Source organism: Acyrthosiphon pisum, chromosome A1 (assembly GCF_005508785.2).
Source record: "Acyrthosiphon pisum isolate AL4f chromosome A1, pea_aphid_22Mar2018_4r6ur, whole genome shotgun sequence".
NCBI lineage: Eukaryota > Metazoa > Arthropoda > Insecta > Hemiptera > Aphididae > Acyrthosiphon > Acyrthosiphon pisum.
The window spans coordinates 78,086,035-78,108,003 of record NC_042494.1 but is presented as its reverse complement, the minus strand read 5'-3'; the positions used below and the strand labels follow the sequence as shown (position 1 = coordinate 78,108,003).

At 33.9% G+C, this 21,969-nt stretch overlaps 1 protein-coding gene across 6 annotated transcripts in view; it reads right to left on the bottom strand.

Moving 5' to 3' along the window:
- LOC100166761 (small G protein signaling modulator 2) overlaps window positions 1–21,969 on the bottom strand; it is a 74,202-nt gene that overhangs the window by 21,071 nt on the left and 31,162 nt on the right. For 2 of the 6 annotated variants that reach the window (XM_016801543.2, XM_008181271.3), the window contains exons 5-11: window positions 7,231–7,332; window positions 6,879–6,992; window positions 4,481–4,699; window positions 4,336–4,403; window positions 4,133–4,272; window positions 3,637–3,777; window positions 3,399–3,550 (exon numbers count right to left, since the gene is read on the bottom strand). In XM_016801543.2, the coding sequence (XP_016657032.1) occupies window positions 3,399–3,550; window positions 3,637–3,777; window positions 4,133–4,272; window positions 4,336–4,403; window positions 4,481–4,699; window positions 6,879–6,992; window positions 7,231–7,332 (936 nt within the window). The remainder of the gene's footprint in view (window positions 1–3,398; window positions 3,551–3,636; window positions 3,778–4,132; window positions 4,273–4,335; window positions 4,404–4,480; window positions 4,700–6,878; window positions 6,993–7,230; window positions 7,333–21,969) is intronic. The other 4 variants (XM_029487572.1, XM_029487573.1, XM_016801540.2 and 1 more) reach the window with 4 other exon arrangements.

Sequence of the window (21,969 nt, the reverse complement as noted above, 5' to 3'; positions counted from 1 at the left end):
TGACAAGCTGAGTAAGAATCAGCAATTGTCAAAGCAAAGTAAATTAAAGAAATAACACCATTGTATTGATATCTTTAGGCTAATACGTGTAGGTGGAAGTTTGTCTCAGTCCAACTTGTCAGAAAATATGAAGTCTCCCATTGTGCTGCCATAAAAGTCAATGCTAACTCACTTATTGTATTAAATGTGAGCACAAACGTCTATTGCACATCGGACCGAAAGGATTGTTTTCACATATTCAAGGCACCTTCTAGCCCATAAGGGGACGAATCATTACAAAAAGTGTAGTGCAAAAGGTAGAATTGCCTCACATGTTACAAAACCAAACCTACCCTGCAAACATCATTATTGGCGCCTTTTCCTCGAGCAAGAGTTACTATGGAACGCCCCTTTGCAAGAACAGGGGTAGACTTTTGTGGTCCCATACATATACGAAGTGGTATACGCAGAGTCCAGTCGATTAAGGGTTATATAGCGGTATGTGTCTGTCTCGTCACCAGGGAATGCACTTAGAACTCGTTAGCAACTTGACAACAAATGCATTCATGGCTGCTCTCTTTCGGTTCATGGCTAGACGCGGACCATGCTCCCACATATTCAGTGACAATGGCAGTAACTTTGTTCGTGCAGAAAAGTAGCTAAGTTCATATCTCAAAGTCATATCGTGCAAGCATTCAATCCAGGAAATGGTGTCAGATCATGGCATACAGTGGCATTTCATACCTCCAGCAGCACCCCACTTTGGCGGATTGTGGGAGGTTGAGGTGAAATTTGCCAAAACCCACATTTGAGGAAATGGTTTCGCTTAAGCAGAATTGAAGCTGTGCTCAATAATCTCCATTAACTCCAACCTCTAATTGTCCATAATGGACAGAACGGGGATGGAACTGGCGATTCACAAATCCGAAGCTATGGTAATAACAAATACCAGAACACACAACGACATGCGAATAACTATAGGTGAGACAACTATTAATTTGGTAACAAGCATGAAATACCTGGGCATTCATCTGGACCAAAAGCTGAATTTTGCGTCGCATGCGGCATACGTAGCTGCTAAAGCTGGAAAGGTCGCGGCCAACCTGGCGTGGATACTTCCAAACATTAGCCAGGCAAAGCAGCGGAAGCGTAAGTTACTATCAGGAGTTGTACACTCAATTTTATTATATGGCGCGCCAGTATGGTCGGGAAGGATGTCGAAGTCGGGCATCAAAGAAATGGGTAAATGCCAACGCAGGATTGCCCTCAGAGTATGCTCTGCTTACTGTTCGGTGTCGGTGGATGCAGCACTCGTCATTGCTGACCTTCCGCCCATCGACCTACTTGCAATTGAACGGTCAGATTCGTTCAGCCTCAAGGAATCGGGCACTCAACGCGAGGCCGGCAGACAGAAGCTCTTGGACGCGTGACAATCTCGGTGAGTGTCCTCCGCCAATGGCAGATGGACTTTCACTCTAATCCCGGACCTAAGGCCGTGGTTCCGGAGGAGTTTCGGGGAAACCAACTACCACCTTACTCAGGCCCTGTCTGGCCACGGGTGCTTTGCAGAATATCTTCACCGCATCGGCAAGTTGGCGTCTCCAGTTTGCTGGTACTGCGACGACTCCATAGACGACGCCCTCCACACGGTGTTCAAGTGTGACGCCTGGCACGGTCGAAGGTTCAGGCTGAACGCAATCGTGGGATGCAACATCACTCCTCAAAACCTTGTTCCCCTTATGCTTCGATCTAGGGATAATTGGACCTTTGTCAATCAGTTTATCACAGATGTCATGAAGTTGAAGGAGGCTGAAGAGAGACGCCGTCAAGCCCCACAAAACCATCCGTGAAGACAAAACCATACTAGTTAAGATTAATTTTGTGGGCCGAAGGCCTAAACAAAGGGGTTAGAGGCCCCTTGTATATTGTACACATATTTCATTTTGTAAATAATTTATTGTATTGTACATTTGTTAAAAAAAAAAAAAAAAAAAGGTTGTATTGGTAGTCAGCTGCGGTGATGGGGTTTATTGATAGTGTTCCATTTTTGCGACTACGGTTATTATTTTAAAAATTATCTTTTTATCTTGGTTTATTGTTTTTGCAACCGTCATACAGACGAGGGGTTATGTAGCCTTTTTCCTTTGTTCCTGTTTAAACCTCGTGTCAAGCTTGTTGTATTTTGATGTGCTGCTGCGATCAACTCTGGCTTATTGTTCCATTGTTGGTAAATATGGTTCGGCAACTCTAATTGAGTATTGTAATTATTGGTTTCTTTATAGTATAGGGTTGTCACATACCAGCAATAGTTTAATTGCCTACCTCGTGTCTGTTGGTCCAGCATTTGTGTTGCTTGGCCGAGGGTCTGTTTTGGCTGCCTTACTGTTTGCTGTAGTGTTATGTATCGTTCTGTGTGGCCACGTAAGTTGTTTTTGTTGTAATTGTGTGAGCTGGAGCTCGTTTAAAGACGGTGTATTATTACTGTAGGCACTTTATGCGTCAACAGTACTAGTATAAGGGTATAATCCGTAGTCCATACCTACTAAAGATACAGCATACAACAGAGTGAGCTCCACATTATTATTTTATTTAAGTAGATATAATATTAGTAATATATGTCTAATTTAGGTACCTATATTGATTAATGAAGTGTTGTATATTATGAAATGTATTGAAGCACCTATTGGATTAGGCTGGTAAGCTATATGAAACAAATTACTATAGTGGGGGTCATATTGTATATTTGTTTTTTAATACCCCCCTCAATAGTTGCAAGTCAGATAAAAGTCTGTGAACTTTTCTATATTCAAAATTTTAAATTTCATAATTAAATGATACAAATTATATAGGTTCATTTATTTACTTAAGTTTTTTCAATTCGACATGCTGCACTCAAAACATCTGTTTCAACAAATGTGAAAATGGTTATAGCTTTTGAAGCTTTTATCAGAGTTTTTACTAAAAATATACTGTGTGGCGTTTAGTTTCTCAGTTTTTAACTTAAAACGTTTAAAATGCATTAATTATTCGGAACAAAAAGGAGGATACTGGTTTTGAAATTGTGAATTATTTTGAAATTTGAATAAAAATACTTATAGGTCTATAATCTATTAAAAACAAATCAACAGCTTTCTTCCTCTCAATAGAATCAATAAAAAGTTTTTAAAATCTAATTTTTTTCTAATTATCTTTTTTCCGTTAAATACAAATAAAAAAAAATATACCACATAAGCTGTCACATGTTTCAACTATAATAAATTATTCAAAATATATTTATTGATTTTAAATAAATTTTCTGTTTAAAAATTAACTTAAAAAAAATAGGTAGGTACCTGTAAGGCTATAATATTATGTATACTATATTAATAATTTGATTTTTTTTAATTTTATAAATATAACTACCAACACTAAAAACTAACCTTTTATCACTTGCATCAATTTCAGGGTGATCGTTCTGATTAGTACCAGGAGAATGACAATTCATAAGTTGATTTGGAGTCCATTTTATAATCAATGAACTAGCGGTTTGATGTAGAGACAAGTAACCTGCCATAGGTTCAGTTACATCCTTCTAAAAATGGAAATGTTTTCAAATATTAGTACCTATCAATTTAACCTATCAATTAATTTAGCATTAGATTAGTTTAATTCAATTACCGGTAAAACTAAAACATTATTTTTCCCGTATAGTAGAGTAACTCTATTATTTTGATGCAATGATTCCACATAGTCTTTAGCAGATATAGGAGTTTGTCTTTGATTATCATCATTACTTGTGGCATGTAGATTTCTACGATACTGAAAAAGTTTTGTCATACATTTATGTAAGCAAACATATAGGAAGTATCTATACATCCCAACTATTTAAGAATATGCTACATCTACATTAACTGTCTCAGCAGTTGAAAACAAACAAGAAACCATAAAAAAAAAATAGTTTTATATTTTTAGCACAGTGAAATTTAGACTATAGTGTTTTTATTCTAATTTTAGTTTAAGGCTCAGAGATAGAATACGAAGCCAAATTTATTCTATATTGCCTATTGGAGAGACAGCTGAGATAGTAAAATGTATGTTCACCATAGTCGTCTTAACAGCTTTGAATGTTAAATTGTTAGTTGTTTTTGAATAAAGTAATTTAAATACAGCATACATTTATGGGAGTACGACATGGCGGAGATGTGTGATAACCACTTGATATACGGTGTCTTTGAACTAATTCATCGGCAGGTGGATCCGTCCAAAATTGATCATGTGATTTTGTACGAGAATAATCTAAAGCACACGGTCCAACTAAACACAAAAAACACAGTTTATTAAGAAACAATAATCTAATGTAGACATTTTTAAAGTTACCTAGTAGTGAACTTAAAATACTTCCATAATCTGGATCTGCTACCAAGGAATCTTTTTCGTAATATTTACTGAAAATCATTTTTTTTATCATTTTAAAAATTAGTAAATTTATTATTCGTACATTTAAATTAAACTAATTATTCACCTGCAATTTTGAACTAAATGGTCAATTATCACAGCTAAAAGTTTTTCGAACAAAGCCAGGCGAATCCATAAGTACTTGGGAAGAGTTATGGATGTAGGACCCAAACCACTACCGGCTGAATTTTTCTTTGTCAAAGGTGGTGGATGGACATTCGGAAGTGTTATACTACTAGTTAATGTACTGTTCACGGATGCAGCTCTTGTTGCACAGCTATCACTACTAAATAATATATAAATCAATAAATACATCAGAAAAATAAAAATATACAATTATTAGACATTATAATATTATGTATAGTCATTTAGGTATACAGGTATCTATATACTCGTATACTGATTGAGTTTATGCTAAGAATTAAATAAACAGACTAACGAGAGTTAAACCGCTAAGGGCTGTCGCCAGTCTGTCGTTGTTTAGGTACCTTTCTAAAGTTAAATTAGTTGCTGAGAGATGTCGCTATAGGACCGTATCCTTCACCACGTACAATCTGGGCTTGTTAGTTTTTTATTACTTATTAGTTTGTGGTATAATGGCAACTGCTGAACAGTACCTAAGCTTTTTAGAAGCCCTGATAATACCCCTTGTAATTATTTATTAGTTATTACTTATTAGTTAAATATAGTTATCGTTTTCGGCCACCTATACCATCGAGCTAACATCGAGGAATTAAAAACCCAAATATATGCGGCTATTCAAACAGTGGCGGCTATTGTCCACTTAATATATGTATCGAAGATCGAACTTAATAAAAATAATTTTAAATACATATACCTACTCTGCAGTACACAAGTACTTATTCAGGGGGAAAGCATGCGAAACAGCCGATACACTTGAGATATAGGATAGCGATAGCTACTACTGCAAACAGTTACGCCCGAGGAACCATGTATTACATTTTCAAGCTTTTTGACCAAGTGAAATTTTTCATCGATATTTGTAGAAAAAAAAATCGAAAATGTCAAATGTCTATGATTAGCTAAAAAAAGTCAAAATATCGATGAATAATTTCACTTGGTCAAAAAGTTTGAAAATGTAATACATATGTATGGAAAAATATCACCTCTACCATCTAACATCAATGAACTAAAAACCCGAATATTTGCGGTTATATATTCAAACGGTTATCCCTGACTCCCGAGATGCTACAGAGTGCAGTGAAACGAATTCTACAATCTGGTTAAATGCCGTACGAGTGTCTCAAGGCCAAAGGCCCAAGGGGGTCACATTGAACAGCTGAGAGCACGTATTTTATTTAAAAAAAACTTTGTTATGTGGCATATTATTACGACGTGTACTTTAGAAATTAATTAATTACCTACCCAAAGTTCCAACATGATTATTTTAATAAATTTAAATCAATTAATAATAGTATAGATTTTCAAAGATATGGTTTTATTTTGTATCACTCTGTAGGTATAAAATCATTCTACAGTCTTTGATATTGTATTTTCAGCTGTGAGAAATAACCCCATAGCTGTTTTATTTGTTTAAACTAAAAATTATTATAAAACTATTATAGGAATAAACTATTACAACAATAAATTGATTCAACTTTATTTTGTTTACACTATATTACTACTACACTAATGTACAATTACATTTTTACAACACAAATATTTAAAAACAGTCCGTTTTACTAACCTAGGTGGGAGGCTAGACCCCTAAGGCCCCCCCTTAAATCCTCCGCTGCTTAATTCCCTAAATCTACCCCAAGGTATATACTATACAGGTATATAAGTAATATTAAGATTTTATATTATCAAAATATAAAACTAAGAATTAACATTTTAGTTTATTAGGTACCTTATTTATACAAATAAAAGTAGTTTTGATACAATATGAATATCAGTATAACCTAACCTATATAACTTAACAATCATTTGTATCAAACAAAATATTAAACAATAATATGTCTATATGATGTGTACAAAACAATTTGATTTCATAATTGAATACAAGACACAAGTACGAAGTACTTATGTAAATTGTATAAATCTGATATCACCCGATAATCGCAAATCGATAATACATGACGTACATGACACAAAATGAGCGATGACTGCATGCAGTTTTTATATATTATGTTTGTAATTTGTATATTATTCTTATAACACCTATCGCCTGACATCTATACCTGACTACCTGACTACCTGACTACCTGACTACCTGTCTACCTTTGTCATGTTTTATAAAATTGACATCCATTGCTGTCAATAATACCTACGTATTTTATTAATTATAAGTAAATATCTATTGTAATACGTTTTTAGGTTTAGTTTTTATTAATAATTTTTAAGGTTCTTAGTTATTACTTATTATATGAGTTACTAATCAAATATTTATTTTTTTATAAAAATTAAAATATTTATTTTTTGTTACATAAAGTTGTCAAGCTTACTTATCATTGCCAAATAGTAACCAAGTCAATGAACTTCTCCGGTTTAACGTGCATGTACAAATTTGTGTTGGGGTTAAATTACTGCTTCTTCTAAAAGGAGAAACTACTACAGATCTGAAAAATATGATCCGATTTTATAAAAACTATGGAATATAGAATAAAAGAGAATATTTTCAGAGGTCAGATATATTTTTGCAAAACCATAGTATTTGTAAAAGGATAAAACAGATTAATATACCTAATTCCTAAAACTACAGGTTATAATATTATATTTGCAGTAAATTTATATAGTTTGTTTTAGAGGAAAATGTAAAATTTTAACTTTGTAGGTACATAATAATTTGAGGCTTACTTTTCATTGTTAAATAATAACCAAGTTAATGAACCTCTTCTATTTAAAATGCATGGGCAAATTCTTGGTGAGGCCATTGAATCACGTCTTATAGTTATTGGTCTGAAAAATAGGGTCTCTTTATGAAAACCAATACGAAGAATAGACTAAAAAATAGAATATGATTTTCAACAACAGAAAATTATTAATTACTTGCATTTATCAATAAAGTAAAACTTAAAATCTTATTTAATAAAAAAAATCGTAACAAAAATGAATCATAGTTAATTATATATTTGCTTAGCCTATTATTATATTATATTACCTACCTATATTCGAAGTGTTGCTGTTTTAATATTATATATAATATATATAGGTAAGATGAGTGACATATTAAATAGACACATTCATATTATAAATATTATACAGAATGGTTCTTTTAAAGGTTTACACTTATTTTTGGAAAGATTTTTTTAAATATTATTTAAAACCATTCAAAAGTTTTGGAAAAATAATAAATGTTTTATTGTAGGTACCTAGTGTTGTGCGTTTTCCTTTAAAAAAATATCTTTTACAATTTTAAAGTCATTATCTAATATATATTATCTAATTTGTGATTGATAACTTGTATGAGAAATTACTAATTAGTAAGAACTTCAGTAGACAAAATAAATCTTAAATATAATATTCTGCAGAAAAAAAAATGTATACATTATTAAGTACCTATATAGATGCATCGTAAAAATCGAAAAATCAAAAGTTATTCTTCCTTCTGAAATGATCAACAGACAACAATTTATTATACAATAATAGTACACACATAAAATGTACTCAAGTCCTCAAATTTAAAAGATTTTAAATTAATTTAGTTTGGACTTTAAAGCATGCAGGTAAACTCTAACACACATTTGAATAACTGTATATATAGAATACACATGAGGAAAATTTACCTACAAATCACGCGAAAAAAGTTGACACTGCTTTAAACGAAACATGCAGGATAATCTCAGGATGCCTCAAACCAACACCGGTCGAAGAAATACAAGTACTATCAGGAATAGCCCCACCAGATATTAGGAGAGAGCTTGCATCAGAGATAGAACGACACAAACAACAAAACTATCCCCGGCACCCACTACATGGAAAGAGCCCGCCGCAACCACGACTTAAAACCAGGAAAAGTTTCCTTATTACGATCCAACCAATAAAGAGCCCCCCAGAAAAAGAAAGAATCAACAGATGGAAGGAGAGAGAACAAAACACTACGAGGGAATTAAAAGAAGAGCTACCTAAAGGAAGAAACTTGAAATGGGAAAAATGGAAAGCATTAAATCGTTTAAGAACAGGAGTAAGACGATGCAAAACTACACTCAAGAAATGGAAAATATTAGGAGAAGACGACACTACCAACTGCAAATGTGGTGAAATACAGACAATCGGCCATCTACTACAGTGCCCTAGGGCTCTAATAGGAACCACTTGTGACGAAAATGACCTACACCTGGCAAATGACAAAGCGGCAGCAGTCGCGGCTTTTTGGATGACCGAGATCTGAACGACACGAAAGAAGAAGAACCTACAACTATTTACGTAAACATTATTGTTGGTTAAAAACAAATAAAGGTGGGCAAGTGGGTGTCGCTCTGCTGTACAGTAGGTAAAAAGTGGGTCACTGTAATGGATGGAGTTAAATTTGAATTCAATGATATAATAATATCATTGTATAAGAAAAACGATTCTAAGTGAAGAAGGTCAGCCCATGATATTACTAAGGATATATTTGATGATATTATTGTGAATAAAGTAATTTATATATAACCAATTTACATGGAACATTGTTTTAAATTTTCAATCCTTAGAACATTAGAACATAATATTATACATTTTTAACTACAAAATAATTATTAAATTTTAAATTCGATAAATTTTGTCAAAATTCGAACTTCGAATACTTATAAAAAATTTGAGCCAATGTATTTTTAATATTTTTCAACTGCTATTGTAATAATATATCAGGAGCCTTGTATTAAATTTTTAAGCATTTTTACCTAACAAATAAAATTGTATTGACAATTATAGAAAAAAAAACTAAAAAAATTGAAAACTGACCATGTCCGTAAAGAGCTCAGAGAGTGAAATTATTCTCAAAATTTTATCGTGTATATAGAAAATGCTAATATAGCGTTCAGAGAAATTTTCAAGTATCTACAGTTATTCGTTTTTGAATTACAACAAAATAAGAAAATCACTACATGAGAAATCGAGTGAATATCCAATGTTGTAAAAATTTTAATTTCAAACGCTCATAAAAATTTAATTTGACTTACCGTAAGACATTTTTTTTTACAACCAGTAAAAATTTCATGTATCTACGGTCATTCGTTTTAAAGTTCCACCAAAAACCAAAGTCGATTTTGCGTAAAAATTCCCGTTTTTCCTTTATTTGTCTTTTGTTTTTCACGGCGCTTTTGAAAACTATTTGAAAAATTTTTTTTTTTGATTCATTTTCCTATCAAAAAAGATAATGTTGAAGAAAGTCCAAGCAGTTAAACTGTCCTAAAAGGTGATGAGAGACACAAAAAAAAAAAAACACATTATTGTAAAATCAATACATTCATCGTTCCACTCAGAATCTAAAATTCAGTGAAATTTTTATGTATCTGCAGCAATTCGTTTTTAAATTACAACAAAATAACAAAATCGCGACATGAGAAATCGAGTGAATATCCAATCTTGTATTGTATTTTCAAATTGTAGATTTAAAAAGAAATTTTTTTATGAATTTCTAACTCAAAATAATTTGTAAATGTTCGTGAATTTTATGTATTTTGTCAATATTTGAACTTTAAATGCTTATAAAATAAAAATTGTGACTATGGATTTATAAAAAAATTCTGCCTTTGAAACAAAATAAGAGTATTGGGAGCCTTCTATTAAATTTTCAACCTTTTTAAACAACAAATACAATTTTATTGATATTTTTAGAAAAAATATCTAAAAAAATGGAAACTGAAAATGTCCGTAAACAGCTCAAAATAAGTCAAAATATTTGGAAAATTATGGTGTATAGAAAATGCTAATATAAACATTTAGTATCGAAATTTCATATACCTACAGTCATTTGTTTTAGAGTTGCACCAAAAACCAAAATAGTTTTCTCGAAAACAGATTTTGCGTAAATATCTCCTTAATTTTTCTTTTGTTTTTCACGTCGCTTATGAAAACTACTGGAAAATTTTTGCTTTTGACCCCCCTAAAGTACCAACTAGATTCAATTTCCTATCAGAAAAGATACTGTTTAAGAAAATCTAAGCACTTTGTTTAAAAGTTGCATCAAAAACCAAAATCGATTTTCTCGTAAACAGATTTTGCGTAAAAATTCCAGTTTTTCCTTAATCTTTATTGTCCTAAAAGGTGATGACAGACACAAAAAAAAAATTTAAAAAAAAACACACATCATTGTAAAATCAATATATTCAATGCTCCGCTCAGAATCTAAAATTACCAAATATTTGAATGGAACCCGAGAAAATGTTTAGTGAGAACTACGGATATTATAACATAATATATAAACATGTTACAGACAAAGGATAGGAAATCGAGTATTATATGTTAAATTTTAGTAGTGAGGTATGAATAAATCTACATATTCTGGACATAGTGCACACTTATAGAAGTATTGTAACTTCAGACGCTTGTAAAAATTTAATTTGACTTTCCTGTAGTCTTTTTTTATGTAAGATGTAGGAAAACTTAAGGGGAATCTTGTAATACATTTTCAAAGCTTAGATATAAATATAAAATTTTTTTATGAATTTCTATATCGAAATAATTTGTCAATTTTCGTGATTTTAATGAATTTTGTCAACATTTTAATTTCAGATGCTCAAAAAAATTATTGAGGAATATAACACTCAATTTTTTTTCCACTAGCAACAACTTATGAAAATTATTGTACTACATTTTCAAGTTTTTTGATCAAGATCGATAATAATTTTTAGAAAAACTAACAAAAATCTTTTCTTATGCCTATAAATATCTCAAAATTTCGTATACCGTGATTTTGAGCTAAAGTGCCACTAGTGTTACCAAAAAGTATAATAAAAAAAAATTTTATAAATAATTTTATTATTTCGACCAAGAATTGGCGGTTGATTTGAAATTTTGTAACTAATGATATATTATATTATTTTCAATGGATATTGTACATTTCATTAATAAGAGTAATAATATACTAATATTTATGTATGGCAGTTAATGCGATCTACACATAATATATAATGTAATAATATATAATATATAATTATATATATACATAATTTATGATATATAATTATATTCATACATAATATATATAATCATATTATGATGGTCGACCTTCCGATAAAAGTGATTACTTTATCGCAGTAATTGTCTTCACATTTGTCAGACGTTTGTACGTGCATCAAGTGTGTCTGATAGGTTGGATCTGATGAAAGCTCGCAAACAAGGCAAAAATGAGGCCTTGATGGACTATTTCCAACCGAAGATGGCATGTGTCGCGAACTGTCCCTGTTATTGGAAGACTTGAAAGATTATTTCCTTCGCGGTTTGTATGCGAGGAATTTGGCACTGTATGTCGTTGGTCGACGGCACGTTGATGAGGACGAGCTACTCGAGGACATGCTCTCGTGGGACCGGATGAACGCGTTGAACCAACCGGCGGGTGGCTTCGAACGTAAGACGGAGTTCACGAAGACGCAATCTGCTGTAAAAAGTTCGACTTCGTGGGGCTCGCGGGCTGCTGTCCAGCAGGTACAACCAAAACCGTCCTACGCTAGTGCGTCCTCGGGAAGTTCTGTTAACAGTTCAGCGATGTGCTGGAATTATAAGACTGTTGAACATCTCTCAAAGGACTGTCCAACGCGTCGAAGGTCCGCCACCTGCTATGGTTGTGGTGTCGTCGGTCACATTCGGCCGAATTGTCCGGAACGGGGCCAGTCGAGCGTGGCTGAGGTAGCGCGTGAGACGAGAAGCCACCCCTACCGGAGGTTTGGGCGATTCAATGGCCGAGAAGTAGACGTTTTGCTTGACACGGGTTCCCATTATAAGTTGGTCAAGGCGAGCGTGGCCTTAAGCTGTGGCCTCTCAGTAAAGCCTACAGACAAATCGTTGTACGGGCTAGGCAGTACCACCGTTCCATCCGTGCGAGCTGTCGGTATGGCTTATGCCGAGATTGCTGTGGATGATGTGTGTCCCGGACAAGTGTTCATGTTAGTGGTGCCTGATACCATGCAGCAGCCCGATGTGATAGTAGGCCGTGAGTGGCTGGATATGCCCTCGGTAGAGTACTGCAAGGTTGACGGTGAGCTGCACCTGTATCGAGCTGAGCCGTGCTCGGGCCAGACAGAAACCACCGTTACAACATACTATTACATACCGATTTTATACATACTGTGGAACAAAATGTGGCCCCAGCTCGTTTGCCGTTGGTGGAGGCCGATTTTGGGTACGTTAAACCCGATGTAACTGCTGTTGAACGTGAAGGTCTGATCGAACTCGTGAACGAATACCGTGATTGCTTCGCTAAGGACCTAGGTGAGCTAGGCTGTACGTCTTTGATGACTGTAGAGATAACGAGGTTCCAGGCAGTTGACCTGTGGTGTGTCGTTCGTACAAGACCACCCCGTCTGATAGAGAGAATATAGCTAAGATAGTGGCCGATTGGAAGTTGCATGGCGTGGTTCGCGATACCATTTCTCCATACGCCAGTCCGGTGCTTTTGGTGAAGCAAGCCGGAGGGAAAAACCGACTTTGTATTGATTTTCGGAGGCTGAACAAGCAAACGGTGAGACAGCACTACCCCCTTCCTGATATGCTTGAGCAGTTAGTCTCTCGCGGAAGGCCGTATGTTCACGCAGCTCGACCTCGCTAGACGCCTCAGAGAAAACCGCTTTCATCACCTCTGATACGACAGGAGAATTCACCCGCATGCCTTTTGGTCTCTCCGGAGCAGTGGCTGAGTTCACCCGTTTGATGAAGCGAGTTCTCGGGCCGCTCCAGGGCAAAATAGTTCGGAACTACTTGGACGATATGATAATCGAAGGTCGTGACTGGCCTGACATGCTGAGAAAACTAAGATTAGTGCTCGATCGATTTAGGGACGCTAAATTGACATTAAAGCCGTCAGTGCCAGTTTGGTACAGGTCAAGTGGAGTTTTTGGGCTTCGTGGTTGAGAACGGCGAGATTCGCCCTGGTCGCGAAAAAACTCGCGCGATTGTTGAGTACCCTGTGCCGAGGGACGTGCATTCTGTTCGACGGTTCCTCGGGCTCACTGGATTTGTCCGTCGGTTCGTGATCGGCTATGCTGTCATAGCAGAACCGCTGACTGCTTTGTTGCGCAAAGGTGTGAAATTCCAATGGGCTGATGGTCAAGAACAAGCGTTCCGCAAGCTACAGGATGCCCTTGTTGGCGACGCGGTGCAGTCCATGTTCCGGCGCGACGTCGAAGTGACAGAATTATTCACTCATCGACGCGAGTGCTGATAGTCTCTGGGCGCTGTTCTGTTACAATCCATGAAAAAAAGGCGAAGGTTTGCGATTGGTGTACTGCAATAGTCGTAAGACAAGTGATGCGGAGTCTCGCTACCATTCTAGTAAGTTGGAGCTGTTGTGCCTAGTTTGGGCCGTGAACAAGTTGCGACAGTTCCTGCTCGGTATTAAATTTGTGATCTTGTCTGAATGTCAAGCGTTAGTCTACTTGAACAACTTCAAGAACCTGAACGCGCAAGTGGCTTGTTGGCATGACTCCCTGCAAGAGTACGAATATGAGGTGAGGTACAGGGCCGGTCACCAGATGACGCATGTGGATACCCTGTTTCGAGCTCTGGTCCAAACTGAAGAACCGCCGCTGGATGATTTATTGGCAGAGCGGATCGATGTCGTTGGTGTTCTATTGTCTGAAGAAGAACGAGTGGCGATATGCCAGTTCTCAGATGATGACATTGCCTGTGTCAAGTTGGACATGAGTACAACGGGCAACACCTGTGGTGAGTTTGTCTTAAAAGGTGGGTTGTTGTACCGCTGTCACCGCGATAAGTTGTTGTTCGTGATGCCAAAGAGTATGAGGAAGAGCCTTGTGGTCACCGCACATGACCTTAGTGGTCACCCGGGAGTATATATTACCGTGGCTAATATATTACAAGATTTTTGGTTTTCCGGGATGCGGCGCTACGTGCGGTTGCACATTAATGTCTGTTTTGAGTGCTTACTGACCAAGGACCCTCATGGAAAGCGACCTGGCTACCTCCATCCAATACTTATTGGGAAGCGGCCATTCGACACCGTTCATATTGATCATGTTGGTCCGTTTGTGGCTACTCCCGATGGACTTAAGTATGTACTTACAATAGTAGACAACTTTACTAAGTTTATTTCCTTGTTCGCAGTGAAAGACATCAGTGCAGAACAACTGATTGATCGAGTGCAATTGTTCGTTGATACATATGGACTGCCTCGTCGATTCGTCACGGACCGTGGAAGCTGCTACACTTCGGGTGCGTTCGAACTGTTTTGTCTACAGCGAGGCATTGTGCTGATTTGGACTTCTTCCCGCCACTCTCAGGCTAACGGTCAGGTAGAGCGCTCTCACAGTGTTGTCATGGCAGCACTCCGAACTGCTGGAGTAGACCCCGACCGTTGGTCTGAGTTACTCCCTGATGTTCAGAGGGTCATAAACAACAGCGAAAGTAAGACTACAACGAGGACACTGTTTGAAATGTTACACGGCTATAGGCCGCGGTTCCACTTGGGAGCACTGCGCGGGCTATCCACTACCGTTGATGATTGGACACCGCCTGAAGGATTGCGCATTGGAGCCCACCATGCTATGGAAGTTTCCAAAAGAAAAATGAAGATAGCATATGACGCTCGACGGCATGATAATACACATTACCAAATGGGAGAGGTGGTAGTGATGAATAAGAGGACTCCAAACTCTACAGGTGAATCCACCAAGTTACAAAACCGTTACAGGGGACCGTTAGTGATTTCTGAGGTCTTTTCTGGTGATGTCTATAGAGTTACTGATTTATACAGTGGTCGACCAAGTAGGTTTGCTACCACAGCTCATGTAGTCCAGTTGAAATCTTGGAAGTTGACTGATGCTGAGGAAGAGGGCAGGCCTGAGACTGAGACCAATGTCTTTGGGGAAGCTGACACTACTCCAGAAGTGTCAACTGAGGAAGCTACCACTACTCCAGAAGTGTCAAACAAGGAAGCCAATGGATCTGGGTCCATTGTTCAGAAAGAAGGTAGACCACGCCGTCAACCTCGTCTACCCGTCTGGCTTAAAGATTATGATACTATTAACTTGTTCCTTTTTACTACTGTTCCTATGATAATGTTCCTATATTCTACTAAATAATTGTTATTATGAGCTAAAATTTGTATTTGTTTAAACGCTCATGAAGTATTTGTTTTTTTTTTTTTTGAAATGTTTAATTATTATAAATGAGCTAAACTTGTTAATGATTGCTATTGTAAATCTTTTTTTTTTTTTGTGTGTTTACATAATGTATTTAACCATTAATCATTAATTCTGAGTCAAAGACTGTTTTTGTTAATTTATGTTCTCTAAGAGATTTATTTATTTGTTAATTAGATTTTTTTTTTTTTGTTCCTTAAGGATGGTTGTACTTAGGGTAAAAAAAGTTTCTGTCGATGGCGATAGACTACATTAGGATGGTCGAATGTAAACTCTCACTAGGAGCGGTACTGTTGTTATCACTTGTGCTTCAGATATCGTTACCTAGTGAGAATAAACCAGTTGGTGTTGAACGGCTCAGGCGACCTGCCACTTGTGCCAGTCTGAGTAGCACCGTTGTGATTAAGAAATAAAGAGTCGAAATAAAAGTTAATTTACCTAACGAAAGTGCTAATATTATTGTTGTTAGGCTCTGATAGTTAACAAAATTTTATCGTGTATAGAAAAGGCTAATATAAACATTCAGTTTTTCAATTTTAATTACAACAAAATAAGAAAATCATTACATGAGAAATCGAGTGAATATCAAATGTTGTAAAAATATGAATTTCAAACGCTCATAAAAATTTAATTTTACTTTCTTGTAGAAATTTTTTTTTTAAAAAGGGTAGACAAACATATGAGGAATTTTGTATTACATTTTAAAATCTTAGATTCAAAAATAAAATTTTTCATGAATTTTTAAATCAAAATAATTTGTAAATGTTCGTAATTTTTACGTATTTTGTCAATATTTGAACTTTAAATGCTTATAAAAAAAAATCGTGACTATGGATTTTTAATTTTTTTCATCTACCTTTGAAACAATATAATAGGAACCTTCTATTAAATTTTCAAGCTTTTTAACCAACAAATAATATATTAATGATATTTATAGAAAAAAAAAATTAAAAAAAAAATAGAAATTTAAAATGTCCGTTAACAGCTCAAAATAAATCAAAATATTTGGAAAATATTATGGTGTATAGAAAATGCTGATATAAAGATTCAGTAAAAATTTCATGTACCTACGGTCATTTTTATAAGTGTTGCACCAAAAACCAAAATCGATATTTTCGAAAACAGATTTTGTGTAAAAATTCCCGTTTTTCCTTTGTCTTTTGTTTTTCACGGAGCTTTTAAAAACTACTGGAAAATCTTCAGCTTTTACCCCCCAAAAGTACCAACTAGATTCACTTTCCTATCAGAAAAGATACTGTTGAAGAAAATCCAAGCACTTTTACTGTCCTAAAAGGTGATGACAGACACAAAAAAAAATAAAAAAAAAATACATCATTGTAAAATCAATACATTGATCGTTCCACTCAGAATCTAAAAGAGAGTGTTGTAAGTACGTAGGGATAAAGTGAAACTTTTTTACAGAGGGTACGTTAAAAAACCGTCACGACACACGTTTCTATGACATCGTTGAACAATATTAACCAATATTAGTTATATTTATGTAATTTATAATGAGTTATTTTTATCGTCAATACATTTATTATACAATGGACTATACCTAATGTTACTAATAGATCATACGCCACCAAGATTCCAATAACGTTTGTATAATCGCTAATTTCCGGGAACTGGTCGACGCACACACACACACACACACGCACACACATTACATTAAACGCTAATGACGTCATGGTAACATTTTCGGTGTCGCACAAATTAACAGAATGACCCCCAGCCATAAGACATATACATGTAAAAAACAAATAATAATGTAGTCATGTACTATAGATGAAATATTTATCAAATGTTTATATTATGAGCATTTTCTATAATTACGTTGTAAAGTTTTAAAAATATTTTGACTTATTTTGAGCTATTTATAGGCATTTAATATTTTTTGCTATAAACGTTATTTTGCTCGATCAAAAAACTTTAGTAAAAACAATTTAACACGAGTTCCTCAAGTTATTTTCAGAAAAATTAAAAAAAAAAAAAATTAAATAATCAAAAGTTTTGCAAGTCTAGATAACTATAATAGCTCAGAAAGGGAAAACATATTTTTAAATTATACCATGTATAGAAAATTGTTGGTGAAAATTTCAAGTAGGTAAACGCGGTTAAATTTTTTTGAATTACTAGAAAATAAGAAAATCGATTATTTTCGTTTTTACTATTTTTAAATTCTGAGAAGAGCGATGAATGTATTGAATTACAATGACGATGATAGGTGTTATTTTTGTTTTTGTACTGTGCCCAGATAATAATGTGTCGAAATAATTCTTCAATTTTGAACTTCAGTAACTTTATTGATGTGAAAGTAAATCTAGTTAGTGCATTGTGCAGAGGTCGAAATTAATAATTCCTAGTAATTTTGAAAAGCTTCGAGGAAAACAAAATAAAAGTTAAGGAATGTTGAATTTTTACTCAAAAACAGTTTTCAAAAAAATCAAATTTAGTTTTTCGTGATGTACCTAACTCTAAAAAATAACTGAGATAGGTACCGGATTTGTATCGAGCATATTCTACACACCATTTCAACTTTCAAGATAAGTTGACTCTTTTTGAGCGATACATATATGATATATATATAAGCATAACTCAGCAAAAGACATTTTTTTTTAATTTCCTGAAAACTTAAACATTTAATACCATAGGTTCCTCATAAGTTATTGTTAGTGGAAATTAAAAAATGTGAAGTACAAGTAAATTATTAACAAAAAAATTTTAATAGCGTCTAAAGTTCAAGACAAAAATCATTCATATAAAGTTGAATTACAATTTTATGTTCAAATTTGGACGAAATTAAATACCTATGTAAACGAAGAATAACGATTTTAGTTTATTTGTAATTTAAAAATATTATTTATGGGTATTAAAGTACCTATATTAAATTAAATGTTTTCGGTAAAAATGGATTTAACCTACTGTTTAACCAATAGTAAAATTAATTAATTTAAGCATTAATATGATAAAAATATACTATTCTAATAGTAATGTAGTCTGACCGACTTATTCGCTCTGAATTGTTATATAATTAAATAATTTAAGTCATTGAATTCAAATTTAACCCATCCATTAAAGTGACCCGCCACACACGTCTTGACATCTACAAACTACAGTACAGCTAATATTCTTACTATAAAGTTTTAAAATAGGCCGATGCACTCTAATTTTTGAACTAACAAAGCTAAACTTGATTTGATGTGCGTACATTTGTTATATTATACACTTGTAAGACGGAGACAGCAAATGGCCGTTAACGTCTTCTTAAGAAAAATATGGGGAAATCCGAAATTCCCAGTGGGAATGATGTACTTTTGATTTCCCCCCCACCTAAAGTACAAATTAGATTCACTACCAGAAAAGGTGTTGAAGTCGAAAATCTAAGCATTTTTACTGCTCCATAATGACGGACATAAAAACACACACATCATTGTGAAACACTAAAACATTCATTGCTCCATATAGAATCAAAAATGTCATACAATAATATTCACTACATACAAATTTATGTTAGGTTTATTTATTTTCAATGATTTGCATATAGGTACTCCGTGTAAACAATTTATAGCATAAAAATCTGCTGTTAAAAAATGATATACATTTTAATATAATTAAACCTAATACAATTCTTTTAAAATATGACATCAAGTTATATATGCGTGTAACCACTCCAGATGATTGCACAAAACTTCAGTCCTACCTAGATCGGTTCTCAAATTGGTTCAACACTTTAGGTTTATCACTTAATCTTGATAAATGCAAAATTATGACCTTCACTAGATCCCGTTCTCCAATAATGTCCCCATACTTCATCAATAATGCAGCTGTTTCTCGTACTATGGACTATGTCATGGATCTTGGCTTCAAGCTAAGCTGCAATCTGGACCCAACTGTCCACATCGAATACGTATGTTGTAAAGCTTTAAAACTCTTGGTCTTGTCATCCGATTAATAAAGGACTTTCGGCTTGTATCATCATTAAAAACACTTTTCTGCGCTCTTGTGGGTCCTATTTTAGAATATGGGACCGTACTTTGGGACCCACATACTGCGGATAATGCAAGGCAAATTGAGCGTGTTCAACGCCGGTTCCTACGCTATGCTAGTCATATTCTTAAGATACCTTGTGCACCTCACGACTATACACCGATTGCTGTTCATCTAGGCATGGCCCCCTTGGCCGAAAGTCGCCATGTTGCAGGTTTAAAATTCCTTGCGGGTCTTTTAAACAACAATATAGATTCTCCAGTCCTTCTCTCTCAAATCTCCATTAAAGTTCCATCCCGTCCATCTCGTTCAAAGGCCTTCTTATATGTCCCACACGCCACCACCAACTATATGGCTAATATGCCTTTAAGACGCCTAATGTCATCTGCCAATGCAGAGCCTTCCTTCGACGATTTGCTAAATTTGTAAAATATTTACTCAACATAAGCTATTATTGTCATCAGAAATATATATTATATATTAATGTAAATTGTATAGATATAAGTTACTTTTATCTTATTGTAAAATGTCTGATGTACAAATATATATTGTAATGTAAAAAGGACTAAAGCCCGTATAACTAATAAAATAAAATAAAATAAAATATATATAGGTACCTATAAATAATTTATTATCAATCTTCAATAATAATAGTACAAATTTGTTTGCATAAAGATGTCTATAAATAGTAAAAAGTGTATTACTTGCCATGCCGCCAGGGTTAAATAAAGTTATTATACTTTAAAATCTCGAAATATTATGACATTTCAGTAAACATTATTAGTAACTTGATTAGTTAAGTATAAATAATTGTATTATCATTATATAAAAAAAAACTTATTTAGACTTAAGAGTGCCTATTTTTGCAGTGATTTTTTAATATTTAAGGGGCCTGCGTGCGACCTGTTTTATTGCTAAAAAACATGCCTTACAGGAAAAACTCTCACGCCTCGTAGATTGGTCCGATTTCCGTATTTTTTTTTTTGTTAAATAGAGGAAGACTTATTGCAGGGCACATCGGACTTGGATTTTCAAAATTATTTTTCGAAATCTTATAATACAAGTTTGAATTTAGTCCATTTTTACAACTTTTTAGTTTTTGTATTATTATTTGTTTTTAGCAACTTAATCAAAAATCGAAGTCCAATGCGCTCTTTAAAATATATTTTTCTATCTAACAAAAAAAAAATTACGGAAATCAGACCAATCTACGAGGTGTGAGAGTTTTTCCTGTAAAGTGTGTTTTGGTCGATATAATACACCCTATCAACCCCCCTTAAATAGGTATTGGGTAGTAGATTTTATAGAATTGTGGAAAATTTGAAAAGTCGCGACCAGGCCCCTTAAATGAAAAATAAACCCATTTGATCTCCAATGGTCGTTGATCCCGCGCATGTACTTTTAAAAAATCTTTTTAAACGATGTAACTATATAAGTGTGCAAGTACATATTTTTCCAATAAATATATTATGATAAACTGCTATATAATAATATATTGATAATGTTAGTTGTATAAATTATAATACATATTCGATGTACAGTATAATAATCTAATTTCTAAATTATTATTAGTTTACGTACATGCAATAAAAATATTTCTTTTCTAAATGCCAATATTTATACTAACATCTTACAACCTATGCATGTCTTAAACGGTTTTATTTAAGAACATTTAGATTTTAATTACAACTATATAAATGGTCAATAATATATAAATGATACATATTAAGAAAACGGAAGTAATTTATCATTTTATTGAGTAATTTTAATGATTGGCGTATTTGTAACAATTGATAACAAATAAAGCGATAACAAAATATTTAATTATTTATAACACACAATAATTTATTGTATAATTATAAGTTATGTCATATTTTTTGTTTAATAACATGAAACTCAAAAATAATGAAAAATATTAAGTTATGAGTTATGGGCTTATGACATACCAGTATACCTCTTATGATAATATATATTATACTATACTATAGGTTGGTAGTTGGTAGCTTTTTACATTATTCTTGTAATCATATAAAATGTTATATTACTAATATTTACAACCTATTACTCATTTATTATTTCTCTTGAATTAAATGTTAGTAATCTATAATAACATTAAGAGGATGTCAGCGCACTATTCGTTTTCTCTCTGGCCCACGCGCAACATAGACAAAACGCATTTACGCAAAATCATTTTTTCTATGCGTTTAAGTAATCTTAGAGTAAAGTCACCAATTAAAAAATAGATAGAGAAAAATATTTTTGAGGGAATGACATATCGATTTTATATTTTATTGTAATTTCACTT